Below are 16781 nucleotides of genomic sequence, written 5' to 3'. Positions count from 1 at the left end.
CGTTGTTTTGCATGGACTCTGGCATGATGGAAGCACACGCGCTTCCCGAGATAAGACTGGGGAGCTGGCTGAAGACACGACCAACTATATCACAGGGCGTTTCTGAGCTCTGCAAACAGATAAAGCAACCTCAAAGTCAGCAGCACTTTGGCGCAGAGGGCATCGGCGAGCTCTCAGATAGAAGGAAAACCGTAAGTGGCCTCAAGTCCTGCACTTCCTAAGTGAGACAGGTTGAGATCATGCGACAGTAACACAGCAGCTCAGCCAGCTCCAGAGGACAGAGAAGATGGGTACTTTCACTAAGTGACAAAGAACACGATGCTCTAGGGAGCCACCACAGAGCCCAAGAGTGACAGGGCCCATTGTCCCAGCTGGGCCCTCTGTCGGGAGCACCAGAGACAGGCAGGTGGCTTGGGAGGGAGACAGGCAGGACTGGAGTCGTCAGTCTGGGACTCCTTCAATAGGCACGTATGAACAATACTTCTCGCCGGTACGGAAGGAACCCAGACAATGCACAGGCACGCCCATGGCCATCAGTTCTGAGTGTGTGCTCCTGACCCCTCACACTTCTGTTGAGCTGAATCCCGAAGTTCTTCTGGTCAGTGGAACTATCCTTTGGGCTGCAGAGAACTCACCCACTCAAATGTAGAAAGGCAGGAACCCTGCGGGCCTTACAGACTCCGCGCACCCGCTCCTCCTGAGCTCTCCTCCCTCCTCCCGTCCCCGCCTGCTCATCTGGACAACAGAGCTGGGACCGACCAGAGCCTGGCTGACGTCCAGCCCATGACCCAGTCCGCCCATCAGGACCGTCCCGTCACCAGCCACAACTGTGTCATCAGGAGCTCCAAGCTAAAGATATACGAGGGCTGTGGGTTGTTCTTTTCACTTTTATTCCAATACATACAAAGCCTGCAGACAGCCGATTCGCTTCTCCCACCAGCTCTCTTCCTCAGTCTGGCGCAATGCCATGGTCACATCGGGGCTGCATGGGACCATCTCAGACACACAGGCCAACAGCCACTTGTCCAATGAGCCGTGCTGGCACCTGCCCATGTGAGACTGACAGAAATGACAGTAAATATCTTTTTGGGTAAAAAACCCATTTTTTGTAATGTACCTTTGGATAAAATGTAATCTTTTCTTCCTTTCCCTTTCAGGCACTTAAAAATGAGACATTTCAGGAACGGGTAACCGGTTCATTAAAATTCACTGGATCTGGTTTCCTAAGAAAACTGAAACAGTGTGGGAGGCAACAGCACTTGCCACCAGAGTTCGTAAGACCGCCAAGGATGACGATATTCCTGATGCGCCAGCGCCTGATTAGGAGGTGCAGGAGGTGGGCAGACTCATCCGTGGTTAGGCTCGCTTCCCCCGAAATTCTGTCTCTAAAATTAAGTCATTGCCTTAGTATGAAATCAGTTAGATGAGTATCACATTTACTGGGAAAAATGAGGGCCCTCCTTGTGACCTAACCTCTGGCACTGCACACACTCATCACAGCTTCCACTGCTGAAAGACGGTTCAGTCCACAGAGAACTAGTTAGGCTGTAACTAGTTCACTTGTTTCTTATCTCGGGCCCAAGGGTGAGTGCGGTCTACATGTACCACATTTAGTTTAAGACTCTTAGTTCTCCGAGTGACAAGTGGCCGCAGACAGGGCCCTGAGATCACGGGGTCCCTGAAGGGCAGATGTGGGAGGTGTGGGCTGGTGGTCACACTGCTGCACTGAGCCTGTCCCCGCCCACTGGTCCTCCCTGCGGAGTCGAAGCAGCTGCCCACACCGCCCACTGTGGCCCCTGTTCCTCTGTGAAGATACTGTTTGGTGGCCATCGGGCTGGAGGTGCTCAGAGGCACTCCTGCTTCCTGTGACAGTGGGGGTCGGCACGGGGGTCTGGAAGCCTAACCAAGAGCAAGTCTACTTCCTGTCGTAAAAAATCCCACCACCTCAGTCAACCTTCAACACAAAACTAAATCATTAAATCACTCTGAGAAATCCTATGATGTGTTTATAAAAAGAAAAAACAAAAAATCTGTAAATTAAAAAAAAATCCTTAAAAAATGTCGTATCAATAGCCTTCTTATTAACAAATACAAAACAGCTTAAGACACTTTGTGACGTCCTTAGGTCCTGGATCAGGGGGATGGATCCACAGTGAGGTTTTACTACCAGAATCACCTATTTGGTAAAAAGCTCCAGCAAGGATTACATTGACAAAATAACTGTTTTGGAAAAAAAGAGTTACAACAGTTTCCAAAATGTCAAAAAGAATAAAGATGTAAACACCACATACTTACATATTAATAAAACAATATTAATTCAGTTAAATAAATATAAAAAAGTGGCACCAACGTTACGGCAATTTTTCAGCACAAAAATGTAGCTTGAGGATATTTTAAAATAAATAGTTGCTTCCAGCAAACCAAACCAAGAGCGTCTGAGATAAAGTGCTATGAGACGAAGTGGCTCCAGGCTCCAACCTGCTCATCTGTGCGCAGAAAAGCCATCTGGGTCCCCGGGTCTGAGGTGTCCGCCAGCCACCAGGGAAGCGCCGGGAAGCGTCACTAAACATCAGGCTGAGGGCCAGCTTTCATCATTTTCCTGTTTTCTTCCAGTGTGTGCTTAAATATTTTCTTTAGGGTGTTGTAAACTACTGGTCCATTTTCAGAGTCAAAATTAACCTGCTGACAAAGAATGAATAGACTCAGGACACAGTAGCAGATTTTTTTTTTTTTAAGATTTTATTTATTTATTTGACAGAGAGATATCACAAGCAGATGGAAAGGCAGGCAGAGCGAGAGAGAGTGAGAGAGAGAGAGAGAGAGTGAGTGGGGGAAGCAGGCTCCCTGCTGAGCAGAGAGCCCGATGCGGAACTCGATCCCAGGACCCTGGGATCATGACCTGAGCCGAAGGCAACGGCTTAACCCACTGAGCCACCCAGGCGCCCCACAGTAGCAGAATTTTAATCAGCTGATTTGGGGAGAAGAGAAAGGACGGTGGAGGGGCGCCTGGGTGGCTCAGTGGGTCAAGCGACTGCCTTTGGCTCAGGTCATGATCCTAGAGTCCTGGGACCGAGTCCCATGTCGGGCTCCCTGCTAGGCAGGGTGTCTGCTTCTCCCACTGACCTCTCTCTTCTCATGCTCTTTCTCAAATAAATAAATAAAATCTTAAATTAAAAAAAAAAAAAAAAGAAAAAAAGAAAGGAAGGTGGAGAAAAACTCTGACTTCCAAACACAATTATATACAACGCACAGCATACACAACACAGCTCACACATTAACACTAATTGAAAGACTATATTAGAACTGCCAATCATGTCAATACCAAACTCATGAACGAAAACTCAAAAACTGAAACCCCCAGCCTGGACATGTGTCCTCATAGGTCGTCATGAAGCCAGGCAGCTGTGAGGGCAGAGTGTCGAGTCTGGAGACTAACGGCCGCGGGCACAAGGGAAGGCATCTATCAAAACAACACTCACCAGCTGTAAGGGCTGCCCTGTGGCAACCCCCGCCCGGAGCCCTGCTTTCCGCCAGCCCGGTTCACACCCAACCTCTGTGACGTGCACATCACAATGCCCACCGCCTTGGCGTTTCTGGGAGCTGTGAACATGAGAGGCTCACGTGTTTGCTGGCCAAAGAGATCTTTCATGGAAGTTCGTTGCTTTGCTCTAGAGTGGGGACACACTGAGTCCCTGTATTTGGGCTGTTGGCCCAAGTTCAGCAGGCTGCAGGGTCGAGTGACAGGAGGACAGAGAAGCAGAGCAATTCCCACTCGTCTGCCCACTCCCACTCCAACAGAAACTGTGGCTCCCTGGGCAGTGCTGCAGAGGGTCTGGGCCTGGCCAACATGTTTGTGGACACAAGACAGCCGGGTCAGAGACAAAAAACTCTATGACACCAGACAGCATGTGTGTCACAATCACACGGTTGTCCTCGCCCTCCAAGCCCCCCGTCCCCCAAAGAGTTGTGGGCCACACAAGCAGGGGCTCTGCATCCTAGCTAGTCTTTCCGAGTGCAGGTGACCCCAGTGTTTGCTGAGGGGTCGCAGGCCTGGGAAGCTCTGGCTGAAGGGAAACAGGACCCTTGTCACACTGGAAGCAGCTGCTGTACAGCCTCCTTGAAGAGCTGGCGCAGAACGAGAGTGGCCAGGCTCTCTGTTCATAAGATGTGTACAGGGCAAATGGCCATAAATGTCTCCCAACCTTTTCAAAGCTGGATTTGGACAACTGCTAGGTTGAACTTTCTATCAGGATCCCCCTAAAAGGCCAACAGAAATGAAAAAGAATTCCTACCACATTCAGAGAAACCAATACTAAGGAGTTTTTCAATTAAATTCAGAAATTTCACTACATTGTTTATCCTACCTGAAAAACCTCTCATTAACATTAATAATGGTGTGAATCGTTCACTTTACTAAGCACCCAACTGCAACCCTCCCCAAGGGCTGGTGGCCTCGCGGTCTGTGACGACATCCGGGTAAGGTGCAGAGGACAACTGAGCTGCTGGCTGTGGAAACTGCTGAGGAGAGACCTGGAGCCGCAAAGCTCCCGAGAGTGACCCCGACGCTTGCCGGACGCCTGCAAGGGCACGCTCTGGAGCGCTTGGGGGAGCCGCAGCCAGCTGCACGAACAGTAAGTGGCAGCCTCACTCCTGTTTACCGCAGATGGGGAGAAGCTGGGCTCTGGGCCTCAGGACAGGGTCACGTTCCCTATGAGAGGAACCAGACTGAAAGGCTGACCAGAGCCTTTTCTCCCGGCACAGCCCTGGTTCTTGCTTCAGCCAGGACGGACTGCTGCAAGCCAAAAGGTGTGCACAGAAAAGAAACTCTTTTATTACCTTCTGCTTTGATTTGCCAACTAGGGCAGGGTCCCGGGTCACTGATGCTGAGTTCTCAGGGGTCAGTTATGTGTTTAGGCCCAAAGTAGAATGGGCTCACCCAGAAAAGAATCTCTCCTACTTGGCACATGATTTCAAATCATTTTCTCCACATCCACTTGTTTCTGTATGAAAGCTCTTTGTTTCAATGTTCTCCTTCAAAACCCCCACAGTTCAGTTTTTTCTAATATCACTGTTGAGAAACTACTATTTTTTGGCCAATGTCTACGACTACGTTTGAGAAGTGTCCAACACATTTCCATTATGGAAAAACATACTGAATTTTATTTTAGAGCAGGTGAGGGGCCTCTGGATTCTGATTTGTGCTTATGCCGACAGCAGCATGTGACCCACCTTGGTGAAGGCTTTAATGGCGCGGGTGAGGATGGCTTCCTCCACGTCAGCAGGGATCGCCTGCAGGCTCACAATGCAGTGCAGCACGCAGAGAATGGTCTGGTGCTGGCCCTGTGTTTGCAGAAATTAAAATCAAACAAGTGGTTTGAAAAATGCCTCAAGACATAAGCTCAAAGGAACTGCATAGCCAGGAGCTGATGTGCAACCAAGTACGCGTAACCACAAACACCAAACTCTCTACCAAGGGTTCCGCCAATGCTTCCTGTTACGTGTTCATACAATCTGAAAAGCTTTCGGGGAGATACAATCAAAGCTGCTGAGTTGGTACATAAGGCATAACTGGATACGAACACAAGTGCAATCTCAAACCAAACGTCTTCCTTGCAGTGAACTGATGAGAGGACCCACTCGTTTCTGTACACACTGTTTCGGGTCCGCTGACGGATGCTGACGTGCCACGGCGGTACACGGACTAGTGGCGGGTGGCCAGCGTCGGTACGGGCACGCCCTGCCTATGGCAAGAGCTGCAGAGGGAGGACAGAACTTCAGGGAAAGGTGCCCGAGGAACGTGTCCGACTCGACTCCCTGTGCTGATTTAGAGAAGCAGAAGAAACCCTTCACCTCTGGAGCCACCACGTGTTGGCACACTCGCCCAAGCACCACTGACTATGTTTCTGGGAATCTACTCTGAGGGCCTAACCGGAAACGCAGAAAACCTGCAAGCACAAGTGGTCACTCCAGGGATGGCTACCAGAGTAAAAAGCTGAAATGATGAAAACACCCCACGTGTGGGGGTCGGGGTAAAGGATGGGGAAGGTGCGGTGGGCGCCTTGTGCCAGACGGGTGCGAGCTGCATGCAGAGCCACCGGAGTTCGAGTCCTTCTCTCACACACTCTGCCTGCCTTTCCTGAGAGAGGGCCTCATCCTGGGCCGTGGAGATAAACGGAAGGGAAAACAGAAATTATGACCTGACGAGGGCCTGGCCGCTGCCCCAGGGGTGACCTCTCTCATTCCCTCACACAGGGGCAAGAAGGCAGACTACGAAACAGACTCTGGATCCAGGACATCCTCATCTGTGAAGGCACGTGTGCATGTGTACGAGCATCCGTGTCTGTGTCTAAAAAAATGAAGTATATGAAATGTAGTGATCCGAAGGGGCACGTGCACCCGAATGTTTATAGCGGCAATGTCCACAACAGCCAAACTATGGAAAGAACCTAGATGTCCATCAACAGATGAATGGATAAAGAAGATGTGGTATATATATGTAATGGAATACTATGCAGCCATCAAAAGAAATGAAATCTTGGGGCGCCTGGGTAGCTCAGTGGGTTAAAAGCCTCTGCTTTCAGCTCAGGTCATGATCCCAGGATCCTGGGATTGAGCCCTGCATTGGGCGCTCTGCTCAGTAGGGAGCCTGCTTCCTCCTCTCTGCCTGCCTCTCTGCCTACTTGTGATCTCTCTCTGTCAAATAAATAACAAAAATGTTAAAAAAAAAAAAAAAGAAATGAAATCTTGCCATTTGCGACGACTTAGATGGAACTAGAGGGTATTACGCTAAGTGAAATAAGTCAGAGAAAGACAATTACAATTATCATATAATTTCCCTGATAGGAGGAAGTTGAGAGGCAACATGGGGGGTTGGGGAGGTAGGAAAGGAATCAATGAAACAAGATGGGATCGGGGAGGGAGACAAACCATCAGAGACTCTTCATCTCACAAAACAAACTGAGGGTAGCCAGAAGGAGGGGGGGGGGTGGTGGGGTTATGGACACCGGGGAGGGCATGGGCTATGGTGAGTGCTGTGAAGTGTGTAAACCTGGCGATTCACAGACCTGCACCCCTGGGACCAATAATACATTATATGTCAATAAAAAATAATAAATCATTAAAAAAAATGAAGTATATGGTTCTCCTTGACCATAGTAACAAATGCACTAAGTTTGACAGAAAGGACTTGCAGATGTTCACGGTGGGGCCGCTGGGCTTACGGGTGTTCTCATCTGGCTTTGTATCTTCAACATGTGATGCTGGGCGTGCATTTCTTCTTACCTTGGAAGAACCTAAATCAGGCCCAGACACGGGATTCCGCCCCAGTCCCCTTCTTTAGAATGGACTTCTGTGCACGAAGCCTGTGCTAAGGCCCGTGGCTAACGGTAGCCGCCCCACAGCCTCTTTACCTTCTCTAGCAGAGACAGCGCGTCCGCGGTGTCCGCGCGGCTGCCGAGCAGCGTGTCCACGTCCTGTTTGGTGATCACGGGCTCCTTCAGCTGCTCCACCCAGGACCACATGAGACTGCACAGGACGAAAGGGTCCCTTTCGCCACATATTCTTTCCCAAGCTCCATCTCGGGAATTTAGTTCTTTCTACAAAGAAGGGAAGAAAAAGGAAAAGGGAGAGCGGGAGCGGGGAGGGGAGGAAAAGGGGAGACGGAGGGAGGAGGAGGGGGAGGGCACGGAGAAGGGGGAGGGGTGAGCGGGGGGGGGGCAGGGAGGCAGCACCATTTGAGGTTTGATGGCCCTCAGGCTGTCCACGAGTGACAGTCTTAGGCTCAGCATGGACAGGGACCCCTCCCAGTGCCCCCAACCTCCAGGTGGCACATAGGCTGAGATGCTGAGTCTCTCCAAGCCTCAGTTTCCCTCTGTGAAGCTGACCCCGGCCCCACGTGTGCATTAAAGCTCCCTCAGAGAGGGGGCTCAGCTGGCCTAAATGCTAAGCTTTCTCCCCACTCTGAAACCACAGATACTGTTCAGGAAGAGGGAGCCTTCGTTTTTAGGTTCCGTGGAACAAAAACAGACATACTGTGAGGAAGCAGAACGGCAGACGAGAAGGCATATATACAGCAACATTCACAAATTACCCTCGGACGAGGAAAAGCTGACTAAACCTTCAAAACGGGCCCCAGAAAAGTGCTGAAGTCTGCCACTGTGGCAGACACACCTGTCTCACGTTCCTTTCCACAGTCACATGCAGGCCCGGACACAGAGTCAGCCCCACACCCTGAGCCTGGACAGCAGAGGGGACGAGCGAGTCTGGCCCATGTCCCAAATGCTCGAGACAAGTTAAAAGCAGGAGGCCCTAACAGTTTACCTCGCAGAGAGCAGCAAACAGGAAGAATTCTAACTTCTTCTAATAACTTCTAAATAAAGTGTATGTGTGCTACAGGAATAAGCATCAGAATTGCACATTCATTCACTCACGCTTCGGGTCGTTCATAAGACTCAGACCGGGACAGCCTGTAGCAGGCGGCCGATCCAATTCCTACAGCACCCGCAGCAGGGCCCTGACGGCAGAAGTGCGGGCCCAGGGAAGAGGGAACCTGGCCAGGAGCCCAAAGCAGCACAGTGCAGGCGGCGTTCCCTGGGTTTTGCTTGACCCCTGTCGTGATGGTCCTGCCCTGCTGCCAGGGTCCTCTGGCTCTGGGTTCCTCTGGTTCCTCTTTATTCTCTCATAAAGAAGCCACTGTGTTTAGCTGTGTGGAGGCCCCGGTCCCCATGGGTCACACAACAGCCGATCGGCTCTGCAGTAACCAGAAGCTCGGCAGAGCAGCACAACTAAGGCCCTCCAAGGAAAATGCTGGTTACTCTGTTTTCTGAAATCCTCCAGGGGGCTGAGCAAACCGTTAAACCCATGAGCTGCATCCCCGCCCAGCCACATTCAGGCCACATGATCCTGAGCACGTGTCTTGACCCCTGTGACCCTCAGCTTCCCTATCTGTGATCCTTAATTCATAAGGGTTGTGAAGATTAAGGAAGAATCTTAGGGTATCCTCTGCCCTCCAGGTCACCGTGAGAGCAGGTGACGGAGCAGCCAAGAGAGGTCCCAGCAGGAGCACAGGCAGCGCGGTGCCGCCCAAATCATAGCTCTGGACTCCTTCCAGAACTCAGCGAGGTTGTTTTACTGCTGAAAGACTCATAATAAAATCCAGACAGTGTAGCAAAGGGCAAGCCTATCCAAACAAAAGGGTCATGTTCACCTCTGGAAAATGCTTTTGTATTTTGTGCTCCAACAGTCCCACCCACTAGGCTGACCTCTGAGGGGTCCGACCACTAGCTCTCCTGGCTACGGTGTTGCAAGGGAAGGGCTCGCAGACTGAGCAGCCAGAAGGACCCAAAGTCCTGTTCCGTTTGGAATAAGAAAAAATACTTCACGTTGTGGGAAGTCAGTATCTCTACGTATTTGCTCAGCGAACACCTGCAGTTCTGACAGACGTGCACGTGCTCTGCAGTCCCACAGCTGTAGGTGGGTGCAAGGCTCTGGCCTAGTTTTCCCATCTCTGCATCTGGAAGGTTCTGACCCTCCTAAAAAGTGTACACATCTTGCTTAATTAATGAAGAATACAGAGGAGCAGCCACATAGATAATTCGCAGGACATTACAGACCGACGAGTCCAGATTTCACTGAGCCAGGCCTGCCCAGGTCAGCCCCACCATTTGGAGAGTTGACTAGTTTCTGGTAACTAGGTGGTTAAGACCTTTAGTGTACACCAGTTGTTCATTCAGGGTGAAGAGCACAACTGATTTAAGACTGTTTCTAATGAAAATATACCATAAAGAGGGGTTAAAATTTACAACTGTACATTCTAATGTAAGTAAAAGCCCAGGAATGGACCCCAAAGACACAACTTTGGGTAAAACAAATGGCACAGGGGTGCCTGGGTGGCTCAGACAGTTCAGTTTCTGACTCCATTTCGGCTCAGGTTGTGCGCTCAGGCTCATGAGACGGAGCCCCAGGTCAGGCGTGGCGCGGAGTCTGGGACCCTTTCCCTCGCTCTGCCCCTGCCCCCACACCTCTCTCGTTCGCGCTATATAAATAAATAACATCTCTTTAAGAAAACTAACGACACAAAGGTACTCTGCGGCTCGCTCCCAGTGCTTTGTGGAATCTGACCGTGGCCACACGGGAGCGCCGGGAGGTCTGCAGGAAGGGGAGCCGAGCAGACAGCAGCCATCGCGCATCCTGACCTTACTCAACACTTGCGTTGGAGACTTTGGACAAGAGTTTTCTCTGATTTTACTCATGTCTCTCTGTCAGTGATTCTCCAAGTATGGCCCCCACCCCAGATCCAGGTTAGAGATGCTCAAGTCAGTTCCTAAAGCTGTCTGCTGTGGTCTGTCTGTCCCACAAAGCCAGCAGGAAAGCAAGAAGCCGCCACAGGCCTGGGCATCAGTGCCCTGCTCGGAGGACCCGGCTAAGTGCCAAGCACTGCGTGCTCTCTTTCACACAGACACTGAGAAACCTGAGGTTCCGAAGTCAGGTATTACCAAAACAGGTCTTCAAATTCCCACAACCCTTCAATTTGGTAAAACGTATTCCGTTTTTGCTCTGACATAAGTACCCCCCATGCATAATTAAATGAGATACAAGTACCTGCCACATTTCTACCTTCCTCTTCACCTCCTCCTTCTCTGCCAACTCATCTAAGCTTGCCAGGGCTTTGGCTGCCAGTACTCTCCTGGCTTCGGCACTCAGTCCAGACTGCACAACACTGTGTGCAGCAGCTGCGGACACATCTCTGCTGTCCTGGGCTTGGCTGCGTCCGCCGGAAAAGGGTGCTTTGGGGCTGAAGCCACAGTCCAGGGGCCTGCGGGGCGTGTCGGAGCAGCAACCAGTGGGAGTTTCATACTGACAGCGGGGCACTTGCTGGGGAGAACTGTCTGATTCCGTCGGGGTATCTGCAAGGTTCGGTGTAACTGGCTCCCTAGGGTTGTATAAACCTGAAACACCCGAAGAGAAGGTTCGACTCCGCTGTACTTCCTTTGCAACAGTCTCCCTATGGAAAAGCGGTGACTCCTCATCTTTGAGTCCTTCCAGGCCTCCAAATTTCGCCTGATTCCAGAAAGAGAATGTATTTCGGACAAGTGTTTCCTTACTTGGCTCAAGCTGTGGAGACTGGGGGGTGTAACAGTGGCTTACGGGCTTCTGCGGCCTGGGGTTACGGCCAAGCAAGGCCTGGGCAGGCCCCGTCCACGGAGTCTCCCCGTGTTCCAGAAGCGTCTCGGCCCTCTTTAAATCTGAGTCACTGTAGCTGAGTCGCCTCTTCAGGTGAGTCAGGGGCTGAAGGCACTCGACATTCCGCCTCTTCCAGAGAGGGTCAATCCCTTGCTCGCTGGAAAGAATCACATCCTGATTCTCAAAATCCGTGGCCACCGCGGTGGCGGGGAAGCAGTCGGATGCGTCGCTGCCCTGCCTCAGCAACTCCTTATCCAGCTGCAGGGTGATCATCTCAGAAACCGTCTTCTCAATCTCAGCGGACAGGCTGGGCACTTCTGCCACCTCTGCCGTCACCACTGGCCTGTTCTCGGCTAAGTCCAGCAGCAATTTGCAGACGAGGTGGATAATTTTGGGTACGTGTTTCAGGAGTCGGGCCTCATACCCGTGAAGCAGATGCCGCTGGCGAATAAGATACTGTGCTAAAGTCACGGCATGCGCTTTGGGGTCGCAGCAAGAGAATATATTGCGAAGAGGAATCAGAAACTGAGTAAACTCCCTGACGCAGAGCAGCTGTCCTCGAGTTTGTATGGAATTGGGTCGCTTTGCCCGAACAAATATAATTGCTTGGTCAGCGGTCATTCTTGTTGCAAAAACCAAGTAACATGCTATTAAAACGCCTAGGGGTGAAGAAGAGAAGACTGGTATGAAAAAGTTATAACTTACTTATTTACCACTCTCTAAGATTTAAATTTTGAATATGCATTAGGAAACCATATAAAGGACCATTTTAAGGACAATTATAACTTACTGACTTCTTGTACAAGTGTTTATTCACTTGTCTATATGTCCCTTCTCCCCCGAGAACCCACAGTTATCTCTGTACCCTGAGAGGGAGTGAGTGTGGTGAAGGGACTGGAGAGTAGTGAGGGGGATGAGGGAGTCAGAGGGGGTAAGGCAATGGTAGTGTGGTGAGGGGGATGAGGGAGTGGGCAGGGGTGAGGGGGATGAGGGAGAGAGTGGTGAGGGAATGAGGGAGAGTGTGCTGAGGGGGACGAGGGAGAGAGTGTGGTGAAGTGTTGAGAGAGAGGGTGTGGGGGGATGAGGGAAGGAATAAGGTGAGGGGGATGAGGGAGTGTGGTGAAGGGATTGGAGAGTAGTGAGGGGGATGAGGGAGTGAGCAGGGGTGAGGGGATGAGGAAATGAATGTGGGTAAGGGGGATGAGGGAGAGTGTGGTGAAGTGCTGAGGGAGAGAGTATGGTGAGGGGATGAGGGAGTAAGAGGAGGTGAGGGGGTGGGGGAGAGAGAGAGAGTGGTGAGGGAGAGAGTGTGCTGAGGGGGATGAGGGAAAGTATGTGGGTGAGGCAGATGAGGGAGAGAGTGTGGTGAGGGGGATGAGGGGTGAGCAGGGGTGAGGGGAAGAGGGAGAGTATGGTGAAGTTGAGGGAGAGAGTGTGGTGAAGGGATGCGGGAGAGGACATGGTGAGGTGTTGAAGGAAGGAGTGTGGTGAGGCGATGAGACAGAAAGTGGGGTGAGGGCCTGAGGGAGTGAAAGGGGGTTAGGGGAAGGTATGGATTGACTGGAAGGAATATTTTAAAAGCAATTCAGAGCAGGAAATAGAGCAGGATTTGCTTTCACCCCTGTTAAAGTTGGTCTAAAGAGGACAAGGAGCCCGAGCACAGTTCACTCCATTACCGGCCCTGACTGCACACTTACTTTCCACTTCTGCCATCTTTGCAGAATTGTTGCCACATTCCCAGCCTGGCATTCTTCCTTTTCAGGCATTTTTTTCTTTGGGGATTATTCATATTGAAGTTTATTTCTGGACTTTTATCTATACTAACAGTGCTTTTCTCCAGACCAAGATATAACTTTATTCTATAAATACTTTTTACTAAAGGAGACAACCTTAATGTTATAAACATTATTCTTGTTAATTAATATTAAATTAAAATGAATAACATAATGGTGATGATTAATCAATTAACCCAACTTTGACAGTTAACTAATATCAAGATGAAAGGCAAATCAGCAGACATCTGTGTGATTCACCAAGTTTGTTCATCACGTTACACATGAAAATCAGGACCTCTGCAAACTGCACGGTTCCCAGCAGGGGCATCGTGCCACAAATCTTTCTCACCAGGACTTGGCACTTTGGTGTAAGAAGTATCCGCAGTGCTGTCACGTGGAATCGCCAGGAATAGTGAGGTTTTCGCTGGACCCTAAGAGCTGTTGTTCTCGGGCAGAACTGAGCCCCGGCCCCAAACACACTCCCAAGCAGGTGGGAGGCCTGGAAGCAGGTACACAGGTACACTGTGGGCAGTGTTGAGCTCAGGAGTCTGGCTGCACCCGATAACAATTTATATTCTAACCTCATGATATTTATTTTTGTCCCTGTATCAGCACTGCACTGAGACGTGCTGTATTTGTAAGTAAACTCATGGATTTTTATATAGAATTTTAGGCACAGAGAGATTCCCTCCACAAATAAAATCCTTCCAGCCGTGAATTTAAATCTTGGCTCTGTCACTTACTCAATGTAGCAAATTACTTAACCTCCTTCAAAACTCACGTTGTTAAAGACTTAAAAAAAAAACCAGCGAGTGTAAAGTGCTTAGAACACAACAACTAAAACAATGCTTTCTATTTTCATTATTTTGGTTAAGGAAAATTACATTTTTATAAGACATTACCTAGTATAAATAAAGCGTTAGGGTTGTTTCCTTCAAAGAAGAAAAACCAGGGTGGTCACTTGGTGAGGTTGTAAAAATCCATCTGTTCAGTAAATATGACGACTTTTCTGGCTTAAGTCTCTCAAAAACACTCTCACAAATAAAGGATCACTGCAACTACTTATTTAAGATATTTCCAATTTTTTTCAGTGGCTTCTACCATTTGACTCCAAAACTTTGATAGGATTCTGAAAAATATTATCCTCTAGAATTATGAAATACTATTCTTTACATGTTTAAATATTCTACAAGACAATACATCTACTTCCTAGAATTTATTTACCTGTTCGACCAAGCCCTGCATGACAATGGACCGCTACTTTTCCTTCTTGTAAGGCAAATGTCATCACCTTCACCATATCCAAGATGGTGGTGAGTGATGCTACACCATAATCCTTCCATCCAAAATTGTAGAAATAAACTGGGCAATGAAAAAAAAGAAAACAGGAAAAAACAATGAACATACAGGAAAAGTACTTGCATAGCCATCTGAAGAAGGTGAGTGAATTCATGAAAAGTGTAAAGCTGTAAGACTAGTTGCAGAGGCCTAAAATAATAGGGTTTTTATATTTCCAGTAAGTTCATTGTTAACATTTCTTACAAAGCACACTCTATATTACTTAAGATATTTCCTGCTAAAACTCAGCCAGAAAGAATTAAGGTGAAACAGGATTGCAAATTAATAAAGTCCATGACCTTGGCCCAAATGACTCAGCTACAGAGAGAAAGCATGGCACTTTGTTCAAGCATGGAAATGCGTTCAAAGGACTGATAAATGGCACAAGGTGGGTACACTCAGACTTCCCACCAGCAGAGACAAAAAGAGCTAAACACACAGTTCTTAAAAACAAGTTGTAAAAGCGGCCAGGGTTGGTCCCTCCCAGCCTGGTTCTGAATGGCACATGTTCGGTGGCTCGGTCCCAGGCTCCCAAGACGGGGACTTCTGGAGCTGCTGCATGAAAAGTCCCCGTGTTCTGCCCAGAATCAGAGCTGGGCAGCAGGGAAAGCACGAGTGAGTCCTGTGTTCCAATCCTGCTGCTGGGTGTACGCTGTGTGACCCGGACAAGTGGGAACTCGCTAAGCGTGCGAGGCCCATGTGTGAAGCAAAAACAGGGACTCCTGGAGGTGGGGGGGCCCGAGCAGCAGGGCCAGTGTCCTGTTATGGTAACTAATGCGGGCATTGTTTCTATGGGGCTCCTCCCGAGATCCCTCTCCCAGGACAAAAGAAATCCTGTACTTTGAGCAGCACCACCCGAGAAGAACGAGAAGAACGGTGGCATTATCTAGAATCAGTCAGCTCATCTTCCCTGGAGGGAGCCCGCCGCCCCCACTGTGCCCTCCCAGCCCCCAAAAGTGGTCATTCTATCACCCTGTGATGAAAGAGCTGAGCCGACAAGTCTGGGGGCCCTTCTTGGTACCTCATGGAGGGGAGGTGGAGGGACTTACTGCCAGCCTCCATGAAAGCTTCAGGAAGGTATGTGAAGCCACTCTCTTGTTCCAGAGGGTTCCCACAGCTGGCATGCTCGCCAGGGCGCTGCAGGTTGATGACTGTTTTTATGCCATGACTTACAGGAGAAAAGAAAAAAGTCATCATACTGAGAGCACATGTTTAAAAAAATCAAGCATTTTTGGCATTAATAAACATTATTAATCACTCTTAAAACCTCAATTTCCTAACTGAAATAAGCTCTCCACAGCCTATTGTTCGACTATTTGGAGTCAAAAGCAACGGACTAGAAAACAAGAACTGGCTTAGCGAGTGTGTCAACGACATGGCATTTACCTTTGGAACTGCTCAATGAGGCCATACTTCTCGAGGAGCTCTGTGGACGGGCGAGCCATGGCCAGGATATTCTCAGTGACCCTAGGAGGGGGGAGGGGCTGGTGAGACGCACAAAACTTGGAATGTTCCAGTTCTAAAAACTAAGAGAATGAGATATCAAGTCCCTACTTTTTCTTTGATTTTAACAATTCTAGACACAATTTTCTTATACAGATTCTGGCTTCAATTTTGCATCATGAGGGCTCTAAGGCTCCTGAATCTCTGGGAAAAATTCCAGGATATAAAGTATTCATGGACTCTGGCAGTGTGATTTCAAGGACTCTCAAGAGACTCTAGTGGGTATGGTGGAGGAACCTCGTTGGGCACCAAAGGTAATTCTGCCCCTCAGTTACCTATTATGTCAAGTAGGGGTAACGCCTTCCTCACAGGGCTGGCATGAGAATTCAACACAATGTGGGTGTAAGCCTTTAGCACAAATCTTGGCATATGGTGATGAATAAATGCTGAGTTATTCTAATTCGGCAAAACATATGGGCTTTGGAATCATTACTGGTTTCAAATATTGGCTTTTCTACTTCTGGCTGGATAGTAGGTTACTTAGTCTCTCTGGACCTCAATTCCTTCATCAACAGATGACATAAACCACGTCTGCTTTCCAGGAGCTTTATGAAGATGACATAATAATTTGACAGTGTCTAGCACAGTGCCTGGCCTGAGGACAAATGGACAGAGGCCCCCCAACAGACAGCTGCCCCTCCTCAGGAGTCTGGTGAAAGACATGTCAGGCAGTCTGTCAGGAGCTATGGGTCACATGAGCCTGACGAGTAACAGAGACATCAGCTGAGCAGAGCACAATCCAAAGATATCACGCCCCCCGCTGGGGACTCCCCCAGATTCAGTAGTACTTAGCATAAGATGAGGAGAGAAGTACCATGAAACCATGACAGATGAAAAAGACTCAGATGTTTGGTCAACAATAAACCAAACATATTATTGTGATCTTAAGCTATATTATACGTAATTTACAGTCTGACCACACCTCAGGCCTACTGCTTGATTTCGCACAATACTCTTTAGACTAGAATACGATCTATGGGGAAT

At 49.2% G+C, this 16781-nt stretch overlaps 1 protein-coding gene across 13 annotated transcripts in view; it reads right to left on the bottom strand.

The window, feature by feature from the left end:
* Positions 1 to 872: 872 nt before the first annotated feature.
* The window catches only part of PTPDC1 (protein tyrosine phosphatase domain containing 1), a 53363-nt gene continuing 37454 nt past the window's right edge, over positions 873 to 16781 (bottom strand). For 3 of the 13 annotated variants that reach the window (XM_059141896.1, XM_059141897.1, XM_059141884.1), the window contains 8 exons: positions 15681 to 15761; positions 15344 to 15462; positions 14181 to 14318; positions 10600 to 11840; positions 7410 to 7595; positions 5230 to 5340; positions 2479 to 2682; positions 873 to 1059 (listed from right to left, as the gene is read on the bottom strand). In XM_059141896.1, the coding sequence (XP_058997879.1) occupies positions 2563 to 2682; positions 5230 to 5340; positions 7410 to 7595; positions 10600 to 11840; positions 14181 to 14318; positions 15344 to 15462; positions 15681 to 15761 (1996 nt within the window). In that variant the 3' untranslated portion in view covers positions 873 to 1059; positions 2479 to 2562. Of the gene's footprint in view, positions 1060 to 2421; positions 2683 to 3621; positions 4258 to 4612; positions 4709 to 5229; positions 5341 to 7409; positions 7596 to 10599; positions 11841 to 14180; positions 14319 to 15343; positions 15463 to 15680; positions 15762 to 16781 lie in introns of those variants that run through there. The other 10 variants (XM_059141887.1, XM_059141894.1, XM_059141888.1 and 7 more) reach the window with 10 other exon arrangements.

This window comes from Mustela lutreola, chromosome 12 (genome assembly GCF_030435805.1).
Source record: "Mustela lutreola isolate mMusLut2 chromosome 12, mMusLut2.pri, whole genome shotgun sequence".
Taxonomy (NCBI): Eukaryota; Metazoa; Chordata; class Mammalia; order Carnivora; family Mustelidae; genus Mustela; species Mustela lutreola.
This window is presented reverse-complemented; position numbering and strand designations above follow the sequence as displayed.